This window comes from Enhydra lutris, unplaced genomic scaffold (assembly GCF_002288905.1).
Source record: "Enhydra lutris kenyoni isolate GAN:26980312 unplaced genomic scaffold, ASM228890v2 scaffoldscaffold21, whole genome shotgun sequence".
Lineage (NCBI taxonomy): Eukaryota > Metazoa > Chordata > Mammalia > Carnivora > Mustelidae > Enhydra > Enhydra lutris.
In genome coordinates, this window is record NW_019154105.1 from 11238000 (window position 1) to 11258027 (window position 20028).

The following is a 20028-nucleotide window of genomic DNA, read 5'->3' on the forward strand; positions in this document are numbered from 1 at the left end:
TAATGTTTGCCAAAGCACATGACATGCTTGCCAGTGGCAAGGAAAAATATTGTGGGTTCTGTTTCTCTCCCACTGTGCAAAGCTTGTGTGAGTCTCTCTTATAGGCAGAATGTAATGCAAAACCCTGCTGGCAGGGAATTCTGAGAAATCTAGTTCCTAGTCTTCTAGCCTTTGTGAATAAGACATTCTGAAAGGCGGATAGTAGGTCCACATCCTCACCCTTTGGTGCCAGCTTGCACTTTTAGCCATTCTGTGTGTAGTGGTTATTTAATTGTGGCTTTAATTTGCTGTTCATGACAATTGATAATGTTGAACATTTTTTCATAAGCTTGTTGGCCATATAAATACCTTCTTTAGTGAAAATGAAGTGCCTATTATTTCTTTTAACCTGTATGTTCCCCTTTCCATATCTTTTGCCCTTATTTGAAGAAATAAGATTAACCTGTAAAGGTCTCCATGAACTGAATTTTGTCAGTTGCCTCTCTATGATGTTTATTGACCACTTTTCTATTGTGTTTGATTTTTTTTCTTAATAGGAGCCCTTTGTTCTTACAATGAGCTAACTAAATACCTTTCTCCTCAGCGCTTTGCTGTTTTGTTTGCTAGTCATGGCAGAAAATATTTTTATGTGGTGTAATTTTAAGTTTTAAAAAAAAATTTATTTATTTATTTATTTATTTATTTATCTATCAGAGAGAGAGAGAGCAGCAGCAGGCAGAGGGAGAAGCAGGCTCCCCATTGAGCAGGGAGCCTGATGCGGGACTCTTATCTTAGGACCCTAGGATCATGACCCGAGCCGAAGGCGGACGCTGTGCTCACTGAGCCACCCAGGTGTCCCTGTGTGGTGTAATTCTTATTTATTATTTTGGAGAGCATAGGAGTGGGGGAGGGGCAGCGGGACAGGGAGAGAGAATCCCAAGCAGACTCCATGTTGAGCGTGGAGTGTGACACGGGTCTTGATCTCATGCCTCTGATATCATTACCTGAGCAAATTCAGGAGCCAGATGCTGAACCAATTGAGCCATCCACGCACCCCTATGTGGTGCATCTCTTAAATCTCCCCTTTTATGGCTGCTAGGTTTTGTGTCAGGATTAGGCCATTGTAGTGAAATGCTTTTGAAAGTACCTGGTGAAGCCATGGAAGCCAGTGTAGACTAGAATATGAATGGACTCAGTGAAACTCTCAAGGATCACTATGGTACATTTAAGAAAAAGTCTTTAAAGTGATCTAGACTGAATATGAAGGCCGCAGGTAAAATTTCCCAAGTATTTTCACCAAAGACCTATGATCCCAAAACACCTGGTTCTAACTAACCTTTCTGTTACTTGACGATGACATTTGAGAATAAAGACCAAGAGTTAAGGAAACACTGAGTTATTCACAGTCTCTGATAGGCTGGCTGTAGTGTTCATTCATCTTTTGGTTTTGTCAAGAAAGCAAATGGGGGAATACAAGTTATAATATTGGGCTAATTTTTAACCTGCTTTAAATTTTTAAGCTTTTTTTTTTTAAGATTTTATTTATTTATTTGACAGACAGAGATCACAAGTAGGCAGAAAGACAGGCAGAGAGAGAGAAGAAAGCAAGCTCCCTGCTGAGCAGAGAGCCCGATGTGGGGCTCGATCCCAGGACCCTGGGATCATGACCTGAGCCGAAGGCAGAGGCTTTAACCTTAACACTGAGCCACCCAGGTGCCCCTAAAATTTAAAGCTTTTAACTTTAAAAACTTTAACCTGCTTTTAATGAACTTTAAATTTATTTAAAGAATAAATTATTTTTGATAGACCTTATTATTGAATATGAATGATGCTATTGTGTCAAAAAGCAGCACCCCAAAATGGTAAAGCAGTGTTGCTGCCTGGGGACTTCTGTAGCTTTTCTTTCTTTCTTTCTTTTTTTTTAAGATTTTATTTATTTATTTGACAGATGAGATCACAAGTAGGCAGAGAGGCAGGCAGAGAGAGAAGGGGAAGCAGGCTCCCCGCTGAGCAGAGATCCTGATGTGGGGCTCGATCCCAGGACCCTGAGCCAAAGGCAGAGGCTTTAACCCACTGAGCTACCCAGGTGCCCCTTCTATAGCTTTTCTGTCCTATCTGCCTGTTGGAGGCCTGAGTGCTCGCTCTCTACCAAGCTTATTAACTCTTAGGACTCCAACATCCAGCTTACCACTGGTCACTGGCTCTGTTTTTTAAATAACTTTTTGTTTCAATATGCTGTCTTGGATAAAATTTGACCTTTATTCGAGGTGTAGAAATTGTACATGCCAGATATTTATTTCTGATTTGGTAGACTGACATGCATATAAAATTCTCTATCCAAAAGTAATGTGTTAACAAAATTAATTGTCCTCAGGGATGTTGAGAATAAAAGAGTCAATAATGTCCAACAAATGTCTAAGAAGCCTTAAGATTTGACTTGAGGGACCATTAAGGGGATATATTAGGCTAAGTTATTTGAAAAGTGTTTTATTATAAATCAAAATATGGTCACTTCTGAAATTGAATTCTTTGAAAACGGCCTACCTTTTCTGTTGAGCAAAGCTAAAATGAGGCGATAATAGTGACCCCACGAACTACTTTAAAATCACTAGTCCATACCTGGGGTCCTTTCATAGAACAGTTAAATTCTCTTTTAAGAGTTTCATCATACATCTTTATTGACTTACACTGAGCTATAAATCTGACTTAAAATCCTCATTCTGAGGAAACTTCAATTTGGAAATAAACAGCATTTGGGAAGTTCCATTAAGTTTAGATCTATAATTATGAGTATGAAAGTACCCTTTTTTTATTTAAGGAAAATTTTTTTTAGATTTTATTTTTCCTTAGTAATCTCTCCACCCAATGTAGGGTGCAAATTTGTACCCCTGAAATCAAGGGATGCGTGCCCCACCGACTGGACCAGCCAGGTGCCCCTAAGTAGACCTAATTTCAGAGTAGTTTTAGGTATACAAAAATATTGGAAAAGTAGATTTCCTATATGTAGCTCATCTAGTTTCACCTCTTACATTGCTACAGTGTATTTGTCACAACTAATGTTAGTACGTTACCATGAACTAAATTCTACACTTTTTAGATTTTATTGGCTTTTGCCTCCTGTCTGTCTTGTTCCAGGATACCACATTACATTTAATCATCATGTCTCTGTAACCTCTGACCTTGTTTCTGACGACCTCGACAATTTTAAGGAGTACTGACTGGTCAGGTATTTTGTAGAATGTCTTTCAGTGGAGTTTTCTGAGGTTTTTCTCATGGTTACAGTGGGGTTATAGGATTTGGTGAGGAAGAACACCAGGGTCCCATTTTCATTCATCTTATTAAAGATGCATGTTTTCAGCGTGACTCCATCACTGACATCAATTTTGATCACCTGACCAAGATAGGGTTTGCTGGGTGACTATAAATTTCCTTTTTCCTTTTTCTATATTGTAATTTAAAAAAAAAATTGTACTTTCTATATTGTGCAGTTACTAAGCACAGCCCACATTCAAAAGGTGGAAAGTTAAGCTTCATTTTGAAGAAATAGAAAATAGTTTGGGTATTTTCTGTGTAGATTTGCCACTTCTCCCTCACTTACTTAAAATCTTTTGTATTAATAGGAGCTCAGATATTTTGTACTTTGGCTTATAATCCTGTACTACATTATTTCGTTGCTCACAGTTAACAGCTTTGGCCACTGGGAGCTTTTTATTGGCCACTGTATCCCTTCAGTGTCCTTGAACCCTTGGTTTTTATGCTACTTTCTTACTTTCTGGCATTACAAGATGTCCCAGACCTAGCATCAGCCATTTCTTCAAAGAGCCCTGGTTCCTTTTAATGGATAATGGTGTTAGAAACCAAGCTTTAGGGGTGCCTGGGTGGCTCAGTCAGTTAAGCGTCTGCCTTCAGTTCAGGTCATGATCCCAGGGTCCTGGTTTTGAGCCCGGCATGGGCTCCTTGCTCAGTGGGGAGCCTGCTTCTCCATCTCCACCTGCCCGCCACTCCCCTTGCCATGCTGTCAAGTAAAATCTTAAAAAACACAAAAAAAACCAACACCCAAGCTTCAGTCTTTCTTTCTCTTTTCTTTTTCTAAGAGCTTATCTATTTGAAGGAGAGCAAGGGAGAACATGACCAGGGGGGAGGGAGAGGGAGAAGCAGGCTCCCTGCTGAGCAGGGAGCCCGATGAAGGACTGGAGCCCGATGCGGGACTCCATCCCAGGACCCCAGGATCATGACCTGAGCAGAAGGCAGATGTTTAACTGACTGAGCCACCCAGGCGCCCCAAGCTTTAGTTTCTAATGAAAGATTGGCTATCGGGTTGTGCCCACTGCTACCAAGTGTTGGCTTCTAGACCCCCTCAGCAGACAGAACTGTGTGCAAACCCATATTCATCTTCCCCAACTGAATTCCCCCTTCCCTCAAACCCCTGGCAGCAACCATTCTACTGTGTCTGAATTTGGCTGCTCTAGGGACCTCACACAAGTGGGGTCTATCTGTCCTGTGACTGGCTTGTTTCACTTGTAATGTCCTTGGGATTCATCTGTGTAGTAGTATGCATCAGAATTTCCTTCCTTTTTAAGGCTGAATACACCATTGTATGTATTTGCCGCATTGTTTCTTCTTGGTGGACACTTGGGTTGCTTCCCCTTTTGGCTGTTATAAATGCTGCTATGAACATAGTTGTATAAATATGTTTGAGTCCCAGCTTTCACTTTGAGTGTAGTATACCCAGGAGGGGAATTGCTGTATTACCTGGTGATTTTAATTTCTTCAGGAACCGCCATACTGTTCGGCAGTGTCTGCACCCCTGCAACAGCACACAGGAGTTCCAGTTTCTCCACGATTCTGATGAAAGTCCAACCCATGTTTTTTTTGTTATTGTTGTTGCCTGTGCTTTTGGTGTCTTATCCAATAAATTATTGCCAAATCTAATATGAATCTTTTCCTGTTTTTTACCCCCTAGTTCTAGTTCTAGCTCATTTGTTTAGGTATTTGAACAATTTGGAGTTAATATTTGTATATGTTTTAGTAGAGGTCCCACTTTTTTCCCTTGCTTGGGACATCCAATTTTCTCACCCAATTTATTGAAAACACTGTCCTTCAAGCCCCTTCTGGTCTTGGCACCCTTCTCAAAAATCATTAGACCATATATATATAAAGGCTTATTTCTAAGCTCTCCTATTCCATTGGTCTAGGTCTTTAAGCCAGTACCATACTTTTTTTTTAAACCATACCGTTTTGATCACTGTAGCTTTGTACTAAGTTTTGAAGTAAGAAATGAGACCTCCAACTTTGTTCTTTTTCAAGATTGTTTTGGCTATTTGGGTGTCCCCTGGGATTCCATATGAATTTAGCATGGGTACTTTTTTTTTTTTTTAGCATGGGTACTTTTATTTAGGCAAAAAATATTGGGGTTTTTGATAGGATTACATGGGATCTGTAGATGGATTTGAGTAATATTGACATCTTAACAATACCGTCTTCCAATCCATAAACATGGTGTGTCCTCCCGTTTGTTGTGATCTTTAATTTCTTTAGGCAATGTTCTGTAGTCTCTAGTGTACAAATCTTTTGCCTCTTTGTTTATTCCTAAGAATGGTATTCTTGGTGCTACACTGTGAATACTGGAAAGCACAATTTTTAAGGAAGACAGAACTAACATGAAGTCAAGGCATTCATGACTTGGCTCCCTGGCTTTTGTGGACAGTTGCACCAAGAGATCTTTGGAGATTTGTCGGGGGTGGGGGGGAAAGAAAAAGCCTAAATAGCTTTGTGTGTTAAGTCACAATAAAAATCTCAAGTGGCTAATTACTTATTCTTCCTCACATTCCAGGTACCAAGTTGCCTCCTCTTTGCAATTTGATTCAAAACTAATTATAAAATAGCTTTTGCTAATTTGGGATAATTCCCCACATTACCTGTAGCACCTAGAACAGCGCTGAGAACATGCAGATGGCCAAAAATAAGATGATCACACACACACACACACACACACACACACACACGATATTATTCAAAGGGATAAAAACAGTCAACAACCTAGGCTAGAATTATTAGATTTTATTTTTCCCTAGTACTTTTAAAAGCTCAGCTTCACCATGTAACAGGCCAGACTTTTGGAATAACAACTCTTTCCCAGGCTATAACCCTTTTGAGGAGAATTTATCAAGTATGATGGTTCCAGGATGTTTCCACCCCAGAATTCTAAACCGGTTACAGAATCCGTATCTTCTTAGGTCTTAATTGTAATTAATAACCTAGACACATGTAACATAATCAAAATAGCACATACCAAAGTTTTTCTTTCCTTGTAGAAGGCACTTCCCCCAATTTTCCCCAAAGGGTTTGATATGAAGAGATATTTTAAGTATCACACTTTCCAAAAAATCTGTCTACCAACCAGTTCTAATTCTTGGCTCAGAGAAAGGTACCCCTTATTAAAGAAAATAAATATTCTGAGCTAACTGATCTCAGCCATGGACAAATTAAAATTGTTTTACTTTACACCTGACAAACCTTTGCTTTCAATACCTCCTATTTGCAAAACTCAAACCTTATCTTTAAAACACAGTCGTCATTATGACTTGGGAGAGCAGGGAAGGCTTAGGAAGGGAGCTGGCTTCTATTTTGCAGGAGGACATTCTGAAAAGGGCAGATACTTATTTCTGAAGTCATTAAGTGGAGAAATGGCAAATGTTCCTCTTATTCTGATACTGAAAACACTTGTAAGGCCAGGACCTTTCTGGTCCTGAAACTGTAATAAATTACATTGTTTTAAGTACATTCAAAATTTATATTACTCTGTAATTTCTTTTCCCTGAGTTTGGGTTCACAGTTTGGTAGAGATACTTTAAAGAGGTAGTTGGGCGGGGTGAAGAGGAAACCGTTTATGTCTAGCAGCACCTGGGGATAATATAAAACATCTAAATTTTGATCTCAGTTAACATTTATCTTTCCCCCTTGAATCTGCAAATGTAAAAGAAGGAGGCGATCATTTTCCTATTTTTTTTTCTTATCTGTGTGGACCCTCTCTCCTATTATGTTCATGCCAGTACTGTCACTATTTATAAAAATAGTTCTTCCAAAGACATGCTAAAAAATAAAGCCTTCAAAGGTGGGGTTGTTTAAGATTTAGAAGAGAGAGGTTCAGCTGAGTAATTTTTATTCCTACAGTCATTAGGGCAACTGAGCAAACCTTCCAGCACCCCCAACCACTGCCTTTTCTCCCTGGACCCGGTTTATTTAAACCATTCCTATCAATGCTGGAGCTGACTCTAAGTTCTGGGCTCTAGGAGATCCTGACATCTACCATGGGTGGAGACACTGGTCCAGGTCTCGGCTTCCAGTCTTACGATGGGCTGGTGGAATACTGTCTCATCAGATGCTCGTGGCAGGGATTGCAAACTCGCTCAGGCTTGATACTTGAAGGAAGAGGCAGTTCGTTTGTTGAGCAGGCATTACAGAAGGTCCCTGTGCAGTTCTTACACACATTCTGCGAGGAGAAGAGGGAGGTTAGGTGGGGAACAGAAGTGCAGGGCGTACAGATGCATGGGCTATAAAAGGCCACATACGAAAAATGCTCAATGCCTCGTCAAGTATTGACTGAATGTTTGCTAAGTGCCAGATGGTACCTGACCAAGCACAGTCTGTCTACGAAGCAGCTTACCATCTCGCTCTTAGATCTAAATGAGGAGAAGCAGTGCCACAGAATTCCAAAGAAATATAATACACAAATAATGTATCTTTAGAATACTTTCATTCATTACATTCACTTTTAGAGGGGCTAATTCTAAAATCAGTTTGTAAGTATCTAAGAATACTCCAAATGAGGCAGGGAGTGGCCAAGTGCTGGGCCGGGGAGCCAGCCTAGGGTTAATGTTGCTGAGTATGAACCCAAAGTGTACTTCCTGATACACTGATGCACTCAATGCTTTCCTGGAAAGCTCTATAAGCACATCCTTTGGGCTATCAGTGCGGCAGGAGCCCAGCCCCCTGCATCCTCTTTATAGGGAAATCAGTCCCTTTATGAAGCGTTTTGACTCTTTCGTGGTCATGCAATGAGGCAGCACGTGGGTCATTCTGGCAGTGTCACTGGAAAGGCTGTGACAGGGTGGTGCCCACAGAGCTCCAAGGGTCCCTGTATAAGGGCTGTGAAGAGTAATTGGCCCCATTAATAATGCCACTTTCTCCCAAACAATTCACCTTCCTGACAGTGCGGTAGAGGTAGGGGCCACTTTTATTTGAAAGCCTGAGAGGAATTTCCCGCTGACATACTGCGGGTGTCCTGCATGGCTCAGAAAAGCCCGAATTAGATTAGCCGTTTCTTTATTTTGGGAAATATGTCTAGAATTCCAGTTCTAATTCTAGAGAGGCAGGTTCATCTTCATCGGATTCTGCGCATTTGAGACTAGGTCATATTATAATTTTGCTCGCTAAAATTCAGCAAGGTCACAAACGGCGGCATTTGGGCGCAACCCGGAATTTGGGCACATTTCCTTATCTCTTCCAAGCACTTGTTTCTTATAGTCATTTGTCCGTTTTTGAGCATCTACAATGAAACGGGCACCGAATGCCATGCTGGGGGACAGCAGTGTGAGCAGGTCCAAGAGCCACTCACCACCCACGAACGCTTCCTTCCCTCTGCCTCGGGCAGGCACTCTGCCAGAGACCCCGCGGGCCCAAGGGGAAAGCAAGAGGTTTGGTGGCGAGCACGCAGTTCCCTGGCAGAGGCTGATTCTCCAAATAATTCAGAGAATCCCTCCCTCCCCAAACTATCTGATTTGGTCTACGCAGGATGAAGAATCGGAGGAGTATAGATTTGGGGGCCAAAGTCAGGCTGCGGCCGGGCTTTGCCACTTACGACCTGAGGAACTCTGAGAAATGTGCCTAAAATCTCTGAGCCCAAGGTGCTTCGTCCATAAACTGACGACACAAAGGAGACAAGCTTTACGACAGGGACTTGGTCCATGCTGGTTCATTACTCCTCGAGCGCGGGGAAATAGCACATTCCACACAATAGGCACTCAATAAACCTTTAGTTATGTTTATTTTTTAAATTACTTATATTTATTTTAATGGGGATTTACTGACATGACTTACTATGGCTGGAAAAAAAAACAACCCGTATTTTTTCAACAGGTATTTTATAAATGCTTGCATCCTTGTGCTTTTCTCCCCACTCTGTACTCTACACAGCAAAGTCCCTAGTATTGAAAGGCCATCCCTGTGAAGAACCCGTTTGGGCCTCAGCGCTGTTACCTTGGTTCGGCTGCCGTCTTCCCGGCATAGCTGACACATCTGTGGCTTCTCAGAGAGCAGCAGCTGATTCTAAACCACACATTGAGCGAGTTAGTGTCTCTTAGCCCAGAAACAGTAATACTTGCAGAATATTCATTTTTTTTTTAATCACAAAATTAATAGAACCACGCTACAAACTATCTGCAAACCAAAGAAACAAATTACATATGGTTCTAACCCCTTAAAGCAGCTCTGGTAATCCCATCAATATTCTTGGAGCTCTTTTCATTTTTATAAAAAAGTAATGTGATTTTATTTCTAAAAAGAAAATTCAAGGATACAAGTGTAAAGAAGAAAGCTAAAAAAAAAAAAGCCCCATCTCTCTTGTCCTACTGCATCATCAAGAATGGAAGGCAGTAGGCTTTTTTTGTATCTCATGGATGAAGGATGGGCTGGCTGAGTCCTAGCCGCACTTAACCCTCTTTCTCTGCAGGTTGTCATAGCCTGTTTTACTTGCAAAGTATCTCACAACCATTTATATCTGTTTATTTCCAAGTGATCAATAAGTCTTTTTTATGGAAGGAAAAACTAAGGGGAAAAGAGGTACAGTGAGCTCTCTTAGGTCCCACAGTATGGCAAAGAGAATTTCAAGTAAGAAACGAGACCTGCTGTTTACTTAGTAAATTGCTCAGAGCTCTGCGACTTCCGGGCAGGAGACAGTTTCAGGCAAATGCACTTGTTAAGGGTATTGTTACAAGGGTGGGCCCCAGGGGCCTGTGTGCATTCACCGACTTTCCATGCTGCCTGTGTACAGCCAGGGACAGTACAGGTGACTACAGAATTCATTCGAGATGTCTGAGAACGGGAACGGGGGGAGCCATTACCTGCTCATCCACAGGGTGAGACGGCAGCCTACAATGGAAAATTAAAAATAGGAAAAAACACCAACTTATTATATTTCTATGTGAATCATTGCAAAAGCACAGGAAAAGCAGCACCACGGTTCTTTTATGTTGACATAATTGTTAATCTTGACCTCCAAGGAGAGGAAATTTTGGTGGTTAGATCTTATTAGCAAACTCTGATCCTTGACTTAAATTATGGTTCCTGCTTAAAAACAGACTTGGAGTTATATTGTATGCTTTGTTTTTACTACCAAGAAAATAGTTTAGCGTTCATATCCCAGCCTGTAAAACTCCAATGGCCAATGCTATTCATTTTAGTATCTTTTGTTATGATATTATAGAAATCTACCCATTATATGTCCTGTATTAGTTCCCCTCTTCCAAATGTCCTTAAAATGTCAACTTTAGCAAATTAATCAGGGTAAGGGGAATGAATGAGATTGTCACAGGAGTATCCATTCATGCTGAACTATTTCTTCCTGAGACCTAGCTAAGCTCACCCTCCTTTTTCCAATTTGAAACAGAATTTAAGAGGAGAAGCAGTTCTGGGGATAATACACCACAGATCCACAGTGGTTCTAATTCTTTTCCACCGAGGGGCAGTGTGACCACCAGTGTGACCAGGTGTCCAAGCTGTTCCTCAAACTCTAATTCCAAGAAACCTGGCTATGTTTTAGGATTGTTGCTCTGGCCAGGACAGGCTCTGGAAACAGCTATTACGTAGAGCAAAGGACTTCAACAAAGACATGAGAAGCAGAAGCCGCTTAGGTGGGCCATCTTACTTCTCTGTGCTCCCCAATTTTCTCTTCTGGAGAATTACATTTTTAAGGAGATAATGAATGTGAAACACACTATTTAAGCTGCAGGGCACTATATAGGTAGAAGATAGTGTCTTATATTCCCAGGGCTGAAATCAGATGCTGGCTTGTAAGGTCTCCTGATTGTAAATGACTTAGTTCTAGTCTGGAATGGGGCTGATTCTGAAAGGCTCTTTTAAGCCCTCATTAATTTTACAGCCTTTCTAGTTCCTTTCTTTGGCCCATGCTGATCATTTTAAGGTCATTTAAGGTTAGTCCTCAATCAGGCCATGCGCTCTTAGGGAGTAAACGTAAAGCTTTGGAATCATTCTGGCCTTGAAGGTCAAGTACCTGCATAAGGAGTCTTTTTGTTGGAACTGTGTTGATTTATCTTCTCCAGCAGTGACTTGCTCAGGTGACACACTACCTCATTCTTGAGGCATCAAAGCCTGGAGAGGGACAGCTGCCAAAATGTATGCAGTATAGTTCTCTCCAAGCCCCTCTATGGGATCTTTCTCATTACTAACTTTGGCTGCGGCTGCTGTTCTTAGAACAGACTGATTCTGGGAGCAATTTTAGATTCATAGCAAAACTGAGCAGAAAGTCCTGACATTTCCCATATAACCTGCCTGCCCTTCCACCTTCCCCCAACATCAACATTCCACACCAGGGGGGTAAACGATGTGACAACGGATGAACCTACATTAACACATCATAACTAATCAGTCTGCGGGCTTCATTAGGGCTCACTCTTGGTGTTGTACATTCTAGGGGTCTGGACAATTGGAGGACACGTATCTATCATCGCAGTCCCATGTAAGTGTTTTCACAGTCCTAAAAAATCCATCATACCCCCGAGCCCCTGGCAAGCACTGTCTCCATGGTTTTGGCTCTTCCAGAATGTTGTAGAGTTGGACTCCTTCATTTTTTAATGCAGTGGCACTGTGTAATATTTTGTTCTATTTCTACCTGCTAAAATAATTATTAAAAGGCAACTTCCTTGAATAATCTTATGGTTTTCATAGTGAGCAGATCAGATGAAGAGTTAAGAAAAAGGCATCAAGTGAAGCTTTTTGAGACCCTTAAGAGAAAGGACATGAAGAAAATAAGAGGATTTACTGGAAACAGAGCTGCTTTCACATAGCACGTGGGGGAAACAAGCCATACTGGAGTTCATTTACGAACCTAAGAACTGCTATGATTTGTACTTCGTTCTTCTGTGATACCAGTCCAGTAAAGATGAGAAATGATCGCTGAAGTGATCATTTGAATTTGGGGATTAACCGGGGAAGAGTCAGAGGACAGCTTAATCACCTTTCTTCTTGAAATGGACTAAGTGGGCGTGGTTTAGTCTGCGTTCTCTGGTTGATTTATTCATTCCCCCTCAAAATGTCTTTCTGGAGTGTTACTATTACAAGTTGTTGTCTCGTCTGTGCCACTGTATATATCAAACTCTCCCTCTTTGCGCCACCCCAAACTAGCGTTCTATCTTTGTTAGTACTTTATTAACAAACACCTGTGGCTTTCGTCCAGGGCCTCTTTCGGTTTAACATTTTCCTCTTGAATTTTGTGCTTCCCATCCTGCCAAAAGAAAATAGCCCAATTCATGAGTTATTCAGAATGCTCAACAGCGATGGTATTGCAGACATTTCTTCTGTACTGTCTTAGCTTAGGTATATAAAGCTAAGCAGCTTTTTTTGTTAGGGAAGGAATTTAACTTTCAAGATGTTTTCCCTCATTCTTCGCTCTAAGTAGTTTCTTAACGAATATTCTGATAGCGTTTGCCACAAACGGTTTTCAGAGTAGATATTTTCCCTTCTTAACTCTTGAGGTTCAATGAAAATTCAGAATATACTGGATTTATTTACGAAGTGAGCTCAAGGTATCAGTTCCTTCTTAGGGTATGTTAGTTACTTCTGTAAATCTCTATCTGCCTCCACCCTCACTCCCAGCTGAGCTCTGGAAAATTGGGAAAACCGAGCACCGCATGTCTAGCAGACTGTAATCCTCTGGACACTCAGTCAAGCAGCTGCCACGATGTCATGACAACTTACACGGCCCATACAACTCGATGATACGTCTACTCTGAAGGACCAAATGTAAATTCCAAACTGCATTTCTACCAACGCTCGTAAGCCATGCCTGGGCGGTTCTCAGTGACAAATTCTTTGTGGCGCACACAGTGCTGTCTGTCTTGAGCTGCCGTCCATCAGCCTCCAAAAACAGAATGTACGTTCTTAGACCACTCAAGTGTCACGGAAAGGAGCTTAGTGCAATATTTACACTCCTGGAACCCCGACTGCAGGGCAATTTAAGATTGAGAAACTCAAGGGCTCACTGGAAAAGCAGGTAAGATAGGCCAAGCATTTAGGTAAATCTCTGCAAGCCCGGCTAAGGAGATTTTCTGTTTTCGAAACTAAACTAATAAAGATGGCGTGGTGCCAAAAGAAGAGTATTTTGCACACGGTAAAGGAGTAGTAATGAGTACTACATAATACATTTCCATTTACTATTATTTGCTGCGCTCCAGCAAACTAGCATCTCTTTCTCTAAAAATGCTAGATAAGAAGCTTATACATTTGTCCTTTGTTATATATAACATGAACCAAGAAGCTACTTTTCTCCTGTGTTTGTCTTTGACACAAAAGGTATTACATACTATTCTGATTTTATTATTTGAAAAGGTTGGCTCCAATTTCCTGGGTCCCAGAGATGGTCTCATTGAACGTTAGCTCCCTTGCCACTATAGGAGCTGGGGGTCTCTCTCCTAAGGCTGTTGTGTAGAAACTTCTACTGCTGTTCTTTAAACACTCTGTATTATTTTCTTTTCCCCAAGCAACTCTAGTTCCCTCTTGTTTTAATTTTCCCAAGAAAAGTACCTTGAGCATAGTAAAACTGAAATCCTCACGATTCTGAAAAGGCATACAGAAGCAAATCCACATTTAAGACAATAAAGGGAAATTCAGAGTCGGGAAGGATTACTCTAACCTAGTATTAAAGGTATTAGGCAGAAGAAGTCCAAGGAACATGAATTTTTGTTAAGACACCCAAATAATCTTACTTAAAGTGAAATCAAGTTAGAGAGAGTGTCTAGAGGTAGACTGAGAACCAAAGCCTGTGTTCACTCCAGGTCTTGTCTGCATGTACATACTCGAGGCCATAGCATTACGCTTGTGTTGCCAGAGAGAAAACCGTCCAGCTCAACGAGGTAGCCCCCCAAAATTAAGTAAATGACCAAGGGAATAACAAATATTACCATTTTGGGTTGTGGCTTCTGAGGACCCTTTCCTGGGATGCTCCTGTTGTTCTGTAACCTTCTTTCTCTTTCCAGTTTTAGTTCTAACTCAAGCTGGTGCCTGGGATGGGCAGGAGATGAAAAGGATCATAATTTGAATTTCTGCAATCATATTCTCTAAAGAATGCCAAACCCTTTCTTAAAGCTCAGCAATTAAATTTTAATACTTGATTAATAAAAAGTTACCAGATATATATGGACAATCAGGCTTTAAGGTGTTAAAACACAATATAGTAAAACCAGTAACACTAAATACAGACAGTATGTTTACTATTTCTTGGATAATTAAGAATGTACTTTGCGGCGCCTGGGTGGCTCAGTGGGTTAAAGCCTCTGTCTTTGGCTCAGGTCGTGATCCCAGGGTCCTGGGATCGAGCCCTGCATCGGGCTCTCTGCTCAGCAGGGAACCTGCTTCCTCCTCTCTGCCTACTTGTGATCTTTGTCTGTCAAATAAATAAATAAAATCTTTAAAAAAAAAAAATAAGTACTTTAAGGGGTGGCTCAGTCAGTTAAGTGCCTGCCTTTGGCTGAGCTCATGATCTCAGGGTCCTGGGATTGTCCCAGGTGGGGCTCCGTGTCCAGCAGGGAGTCTGCTTCTCCCTCTGCCCCTCCCCCTGCTCATGCTCGCTCTCTCTCTCTCTCTCTCTCTCAAATAAATACATGAAATCTTAAAAAAGGGATGTACTTTAAGATCTCCCAGTGCCTGAGGGTCACCACTCTGAATATCAGTATTTAAGATTAACTCTTAATAAAGAGTTGTAGTCAATTGAATGATGTTTAGTAGGGTTAACTACAATTAAAAGACACTACGTACAGAATTTCAGGAAGAAACAACCTGAAAGTACCAACTCTGTTGTCCCATTTCATCTTAATTAGCTGGTCTCTAATGTTCAATGTCCAGTTCTACTGTCCGCCACTAGTGTCCCTGGCAGCCATGTGCTTTTATATCCAACAACAAAGTTCTCTTTGTTTGAAGTCAGTGGCTTCAGCAAAGAATTGAGTCTCACTGGACAGATAATATGGAAGAGTGGTTAAGGACTTGGGAGTCAGAGAGACAGACTTTTAAAGTGCTGCTACTTACTTGCTGAACTGTGTCAATCTGGACAAACTGAACGCATCTAAGCTTTAATTTCATCTGAGAGGGTGGGTAAGACAGTTCCTACGAACAGGTTGGTGGGAGATGCTGGGACCGGATGCCTGTGCAGTGCTTCATAAAGTTTGCGGCACACAGTAAAAATTTAGGGAATACTATTTTTATCAGTGTTATGTGGGCTATTAATTCTCTGAGTCCTTTCTATTTATCTGGGGCCTTGGGTTCTAGTTTCCTCTTTTTCTGATCGCAAAGCATGTTGACAAAGATACGGGAATGTCGATATATGCGAAGCTTCCTGAATGCTAATTCCAGAGAAAGGACACTGCGAAGACGGAACGGAGAGGGCTGGCTCAGGGGCCCTCCTTCTCTTGCTGCCGGCCTTAGAATTACCCACGACCGCCCTGGGAGCTCCTGGCGCCCTCTCTTCACCGCTGCCTGGTGAGCTGGTCCACTTGCAGCTGCAGACTGTTTATCTTGTCTCCGAAGTCCTGCTTGAAGAGCCGGTTGTCTGCCTCGGCCGACCGGCGGCCCCGCTCAGCCCGACACAATCTGGGTGTGAGCCACATGAACTTGTGATAGAAAACAAAAGCCACGGTGGGGAGGAAGACCAAGTTTACAACACAAAATAAAGCAACCCAAGGAAGAGGCGTGGAGAGAGAGAGGGGGAAGAAAATGCTTTGCAGGACACAGGGGAAGAAATTGGACGAGGGTGGGGAAAAAGATGGAGAAGAAACAAACTCTAAAGAAAGGCCAGATGAAGGTGAACCAGGCAGAGGAAAAGGTGATTTTCCAATTTTTTTTTTATTCTAGTACTACAGTTTACAGCCATTAGATGATAAACAATAAAACATCACTTTTTAGAAAATCCATATCCAAAGCCAACCTCAAGTACACAGTAATTAAAGTCAAACCCACTTCTTTGTTTGGGTTTATTTCCTAACAGGTTTGGTACCTTATATTTCTGCTTTACACACATAACTGGAACTTGCAAATGGGCAACTACCTTCTTACACGTGGAACGAGAACATTTTCCTGGTCCTTTCCCTACACCACAATTTGTATTAAATCACGACATTGTACATGAACCCTTACCTAGGCTTTGAGTTCTTCTCTAAGGAAAAGCCTTTGTCAGAGTTTGGCCATCTCTTTCCTCTTCCATTCCTACCAGGTGGTGTGTGACTAAGTGGACAAAGAACTCAGCACTGGGCCTATATGACATTCCTGATCGCATTCTCTGGAAAATTCTAATGAATGCTTTCTTCTATAAATCCCATAACTTTGCACCTATAAAGAAGTGCGTTCTAAGAGGTGAACCATCCGGGGCTCTATAGAATAGAACTGGAAAGCATACTATCTGTAGTCTTTAAAATGTTTTATTTTAGTGTTGGAACACTCTTCCCAAATGCTCATAGAAAAGGCAACTCATCACCACAAAAGGCTGATGAAGATAAGAAAAGGTGCAAAATTATAAGAACTAAAATAAGTTCAAGAGCACAGTTTATTCCATGAGGTTGGTCATATGCTCTTTGACTTGACTTTGGTTCAAGTCTGTAAGGACCTAGAGAAGCACACATGAAATCTACCTTACTCTCTTAATTCTGGTTTTTCCAAGAAGAAGGTAAAGAGTTTCAAAAGCTGGAAGCAAAGGGGGGTTATCTTTGTTCCCACCTAAGCAGCTGAAATGCTGCAAATCATACCAAAATGAGAAAAAATATTTTTTTTTGTCAAGACTTCTTGAAGGAATGAAAGCTTATGTAAAGCCTGTTCCCCCAAATCAAAAGTCATTAAAAAAAAAATCCAAGTATTTATAGGATTATTTACAATGTAAAGCCTAGAAAGGGGAGTAGATCTGTGGTCACTTAGAAAAAGAAGCCCTGCTAATTACTATGTATGGAGATCTACAGGAAATTTTTATTTTTAGACTAAATAATAATAAAGAGTTTATCATGTATCTATTTCCTACGCTGAAATGGTTTTCTAATAATTAGATTGTTAGTTTCCCAGAGACATTAGCAAATCCCCATCGGAACAGAAAGTAATAGAAACTCTTAAGTAAATGTTTCTAGCAAGAAATGACAGGTGGGAAACCATCACTTATGTTTATACCTTGTTGTCTTTACTCCAAAAGGAAAAGCAGGATAGATCTGAAAATTGTGTAGTGTTGTGTTGTGTTTTGTTTTTATAGGAGACGAGTTTTTTCATTAAAATTATTCTCTCTGAGCTACCTAAATAGGAAGTGGAATTGCAGGAAAATGGCAGAGGTAGAAGATGGCGAATATTAGGAGGGTTTTCCAAGCTTCCACATTATTATGTTATCGTAAGTTACCTAATCACTAACTTTATCTCTACGAACTTTAAAGAAATATAAGGATGCGGGTTTGTTTCCCCCCCACAAAGTCACTAAGGCAAAAAAGTTGCAAGCAATCTTGGTTACGGAGAACAGAACTGTAGTGAAATGCTAAGTACTTATCTGTGGCTTGGGGAGTAAACCTACACAAGGAACGTGGGGAGGGGACGTGGCCTAGGAGACAGAGCTACTTTAGAAGAGTCCAAGTCCGTAGGGCTGTCACCTCCAGTCCATTACATCGCAATGGCAGAGCAGGCTCTCTGGCATGGACAGCGCACCTAGAATCTGGTACTGTCTGAGACTGAGCTGTAAAGGCATCAATAAAAGATGCACAGAGTGTCCATTCCCTAGGCCTTTTTTTTTTTTTAATGGTGTATTTATTGGTCAACTCAACCTTTTTTTTTTAATGGTGTGTTTATTTATTAGTCAACTTTTAAATGGTGTTTATTTATTGGTCAACTCAACCTTTTTTTTTTTTTAATGGTGTGTTTATTTATTGGTCGACTTTTAAATGGTGTTTATTTATTGGTCAACTCAACCTTTTTTTTTTTAATGGTGTGTTTATTGGTCAACAAAGTAATTTCTTGAAGTTTATTTGGCAATTAATTAAGAACTTACACTAAATGTTCTAACTCTAGGGAGAAAATAAAGAAGAAGAAAAAAACCCATGGCCTAGATATCAAATTGTTGTTGTTGTTGTTGTTGTTTTTTAAGTCCAACAAATTCAGAGTTGATTTTTGGTGACATTTTATGTAGAATCAGAGCTTAAATGAAATAACTTTCAGATTTCTTTCTTTACAATTAAGTTGTACATCAGACTTGCGAGGTGACGAAATGCAAAATGCCTAATGATGTTTTGGGATCAGTTTATTTGCTGCACTATTTAAGGTCTTTGCCTGTTTCACCAAATCCTTTTCACTAAATTAGTAAAATAAAAACAAAAATGGAGTGAAAGGGGAATGAGAGAATGAATAAACGGGAAAGACAAAAATAGCAAGAGAATAAGTCAGCTTAATACTTGAAGAACTCATTATTTTAGTTCTGTCTACTTCAAATGCCAAGTCAAAAAACTATTAAAAAATAATTCTATGCAACAGTTCAAAAACCCAATTTATGAACACCAAAATTAATTTGTTAAATCATAAACATATAACTGCTATGAGCAAGCACTTAGAGAACTTTCTGGATAGACTGATACCTTTTTATTTAAAATCAGCCAAATCAGAAGCTTCAAACTTATTTACTGATTTGCAATTAACTTGTGAGTTACCATTAATATTCAGTGCCATTCAGGACCCTTCCTGGTCAAGATTTATCTGAATAAAAGAAGTCATCCACTCATCTGTTCATTCATGCATCTGCTAAATGAATTCCTTGTGTGTTCATGGCACTAAGACAGATCCAATGAGGGAACTTAAAAAATTCATTAAGTAACCTGGAGGAATTCACACTCTCATCAGATGATACATATATAAAGGGCTGGAACGTGAAGCAGAAGGTGACAAGGAAGCATTAAGGACAGGTGTGGATGTAAGGCTATGGGAATTCCAATAAGGACAAATGGGTAGATTAATCTGAGAAGCATCATCAGAGGAAGCTTAGGAGAGGTGGTGGCTTTGGAGCCTGAAGGTAAAAAAAGGACTGAAGAACAAGGCAGCGAGAAGAGGAAGGGCCTTCCTAACCGGTGGGGCTGTTGGGCAAGGAACAGGTGGGGAAAGTGCAGGCGCGCGCAGGGGCCTGCAGTCAACGCGGCTCAAGTAAAAGAAGGGTCATCAGTGGTATTCGAAGTGGCAACCCACACTGGCCACGCAGAGTGACCATGGGTGCTGTGGCTCCTTCAGTCTTGAAATCTTGGCCATTTCTCTTGGCAGCTGAGTCACCATGAAGAAAACAGGTGGTTTCAGCCAAGGAGAAACAAAAGCGGCACCGGGAGAGGGTGTGTTTTGGGCAGACTGACTTGTAGGTACCTGACGGAAACAGCTGGTCAGAGGATGAAAACCCAAGACTGGGTTTTCAGAGGAGGACAGAGCTGGAGACGGACAGATCTAAGATTGTGGGCAGGGTGACAGTGGACACTGCAGAACCGCTCAGGAGAAAGGGGAGAGAAAAGGGAGATGGGAGGGAGGAGAGAAAGGCGTTCACGTGTTACAAGGGCCCTCGGTATCCCAGCGTCACTAGCACCAGCACGTTCCAAGAATTTGGTGACGCAGAATAAAACAAAAACTGCGAGCATATTTAAAAGTACTTTCAGGGCACCTGCGTGGCTCAGTCAGTTAAAAGTCTGCCTTCAGCTCAGGTCATGATCTCAGGGTCCTGGGATAGAGTCCACATAGGGCTCCTTGCTCAGCAGGGAGCCTACCTCTCCCTCCCCCGCA

At 41.1% G+C, this 20028-nt stretch overlaps 1 protein-coding gene across 8 annotated transcripts in view; it reads right to left on the reverse strand.

Annotated features, from left to right (window-relative positions):
* Positions 1-6024: 6024 nt before the first annotated feature.
* Positions 6025-20028, reverse strand: part of LOC111148935 (RUN and FYVE domain containing 3) — an 81401-nt gene continuing 67397 nt past the window's right edge. For 4 of the 8 annotated variants that reach the window (XM_022505751.1, XM_022505752.1, XM_022505753.1 and 1 more), the window contains 6 exons: positions 15736-15855; positions 14175-14274; positions 12435-12499; positions 10101-10128; positions 9238-9306; positions 6025-7471 (listed from right to left, as the gene is read on the reverse strand). In XM_022505751.1, coding sequence (XP_022361459.1) covers positions 7328-7471; positions 9238-9306; positions 10101-10128; positions 12435-12499; positions 14175-14274; positions 15736-15855 — 526 coding nt within the window. In that variant the 3' untranslated portion in view covers positions 6025-7327. Of the gene's footprint in view, positions 7472-9237; positions 9307-10100; positions 10129-12434; positions 12500-14174; positions 14275-15696; positions 15856-18108; positions 18572-20028 lie in introns of those variants that run through there. The other 4 variants (XM_022505756.1, XM_022505759.1, XM_022505758.1 and 1 more) reach the window with 2 other exon arrangements.